The 2178-nt window shown below is 37.8% G+C and overlaps 1 protein-coding gene across 1 annotated transcript; it reads right to left on the minus strand.

The window, feature by feature from the left end:
- Positions 1-549: 549 nt before the first annotated feature.
- LOC149557435 (17.8 kDa class I heat shock protein-like) lies at positions 550-1593 on the minus strand. Its single transcript, XM_089832078.1, has 2 exons — positions 1359-1593; positions 550-1050 (listed from the first exon to the last, which is right to left on the minus strand). The coding sequence occupies exons 1-2, from the start codon at positions 1576-1578 to the stop codon at positions 782-784; spliced, it is 489 nt and encodes a 162-aa protein (XP_089688204.1). The 5' UTR covers positions 1579-1593; the 3' UTR covers positions 550-781.
- Positions 1594-2178: the final 585 nt, after the last annotated feature.

Raw genomic sequence — 2178 nt, forward strand, 5'->3', positions numbered from 1 at the left:
CCCGCCTGCACAAAGGGGCAGAAGAACGAAAAGTAGGTCTTTCAAATTTCGCCCACCCCTCTGATAAAGCACCATCTGCTAAGAAGGCCCGTTCAAAGTTCAAACAGCAACCCCAACACAACTGCGTTGATTCCCCGCCTTCTCTTGCATATAAAGTTGCGAGGATTGTACGAGGGCATGATGACCCCTTGCATCTGCTGAGAACAGATAAGAGAACGCCTTCGGCCTAATTATATAATTTGAAAACATTGCATTAACGTAAAATGTAAATACCTAATTGTGAAATTTAAAAAGCGCTAGTTTGACGAATCAGGAGGCGATTTAAATGATTACTTCAACTCACGAACAGGGATAGGTTTTGACGGCCATTTATTTACCATTTTACTAGTGCAGGTCTATCATGAATTGCGAAATCTGTACAAACATTATAAGAAGCGTTTTTAGTCAGAGAAAGTACAATTTAACATATCAATACTGCTTTCAGGTTTCCGGTTTCGCTAGAATACCTCTTGCACTGCTGCAATGTAACATCATTTATGAGATGTTAAATTATTCCAAATATTTTTCACATTAATTATATATTCGCGCTGATTACATTCGATTTGATCTATAACATAAATCACAATCGCTTTAGACATTAAAACCACAGACAACTCATCGCATATTCAACCAGCGAAAACCTCGACATTTTCTCACCCAAAATTACAAAACATCAGTCACACCCAAAATCCTGACAAACTGACATACAATTAATTGAAAATTTCATATCCCTTTCTCTATTTCAGCCAGAGATCTGAATAGATTTGACTTCAGCCTGAGGCTGAGGCTGCTTCGGCACTGTCACAGTCAGTACTCCATTTTCCATGGCAGCTTTCACCTCTTCCACCTTCGCATTCTCCGGCAGCCTGAAACGCCTTAAAAATTTACCTCGCGAGCGTTCAATACGGTGATATTTCTCGCTCTTTTTCTCCTCTTCTTTGCTGCGTTCTCCGCAGATCTGAAGAATACGGCCGTCTTCCACTTCTATTTTCACCTCCTCTTTCTTCAGCCCTGCAACAGAGTATTCAAAATCCATTTAAATATCTTTTCAAAAACTCCAAAATCTTTACAAGCAACAGAACCCGTTGAAGCTCCGTTGCAAATAGCAGAAAATTATACAATAATGAGCACAATTCATTTAAAAATCTTCTCAAATAGCGAAAATTTTCTACAAAAAATAGATCGCATTTAAATATCTTTATTACTAGCCGAAATATTCTACAAGCAGCTCATTCCGTTCTTAAATCTGTACAAATAACCGATGATTTCTACAAGCATAATATGATTATTCACGAGAAAAGAAAAAATTTAACAAATACCAGGAAGATCGGCCTTGAAAATGTGCGCATCAGGGGTTTCCTTCCAATCGATCTGTGTATTTGCGACAGCCGCTACATCCCTTGCAAATTCGGCCGAGGGAGTTGCGACATCCCTCAAAATTGAAGAATCAAAAACCTGAAAAGGATCCCACGCAGCAAGTGAAAATGGATCGTAAACAGGGGAGTTTCTCCGACCCCAGAAACTTGGAATAAGAGACATTTTGTAACACTCCGCAACGAAAGCTTTGAAACACAAAATTAATGCTAATGATGTTTTGATGCTTATAGATCTGTTCGAGATTGCCAGTATATATAATGTTTAAATGTTTGCGGTTATAAGAAGGCTGTGGCAAATGTAAAGTAGTTCCAGATGTTTCCGAAGGCACCAGAGTATTCTAATGGTGATAGAAATCGCTGCATTTAAATTGTTTTTTTCTAGAGCATTCGGGTGGCATGTAGAACGACACACTGCACCTAATGGCCGCGTATGCTCAAGACATAACGTTCATGTCACTGGGGTCCACTAATTCCGACATTGCCATAAATAATTATGAGAAGCACACACTTCAAAAACGCAATATAAAAACAGATTAAACATGAATTATTGTTTACTAGTAAAAATGAATTTGTGGAATTCTGGTTGGAGCTTCCAGACTTTGCAGAGGTGTTCATATTTCTTCATGCAAATAATGGTATCTGATGCTGCTATCCTCCTTACAAATTGTACTATTGACTAAATTTTGAAAAAAAAGAAAATACAAGAAAATGTTTTGAAATTTTCAGTATTTGATCTTTGATGATCTGAATATTTTGTGATGAG

The sequence above is a fragment of the Cupressus sempervirens genome, chromosome 5, assembly GCF_028749045.1.
Source record: "Cupressus sempervirens isolate cs-2001-9-10 chromosome 5, ASM2874904v1, whole genome shotgun sequence".
Taxonomy (NCBI): Eukaryota; Viridiplantae; Streptophyta; class Pinopsida; order Cupressales; family Cupressaceae; genus Cupressus; species Cupressus sempervirens.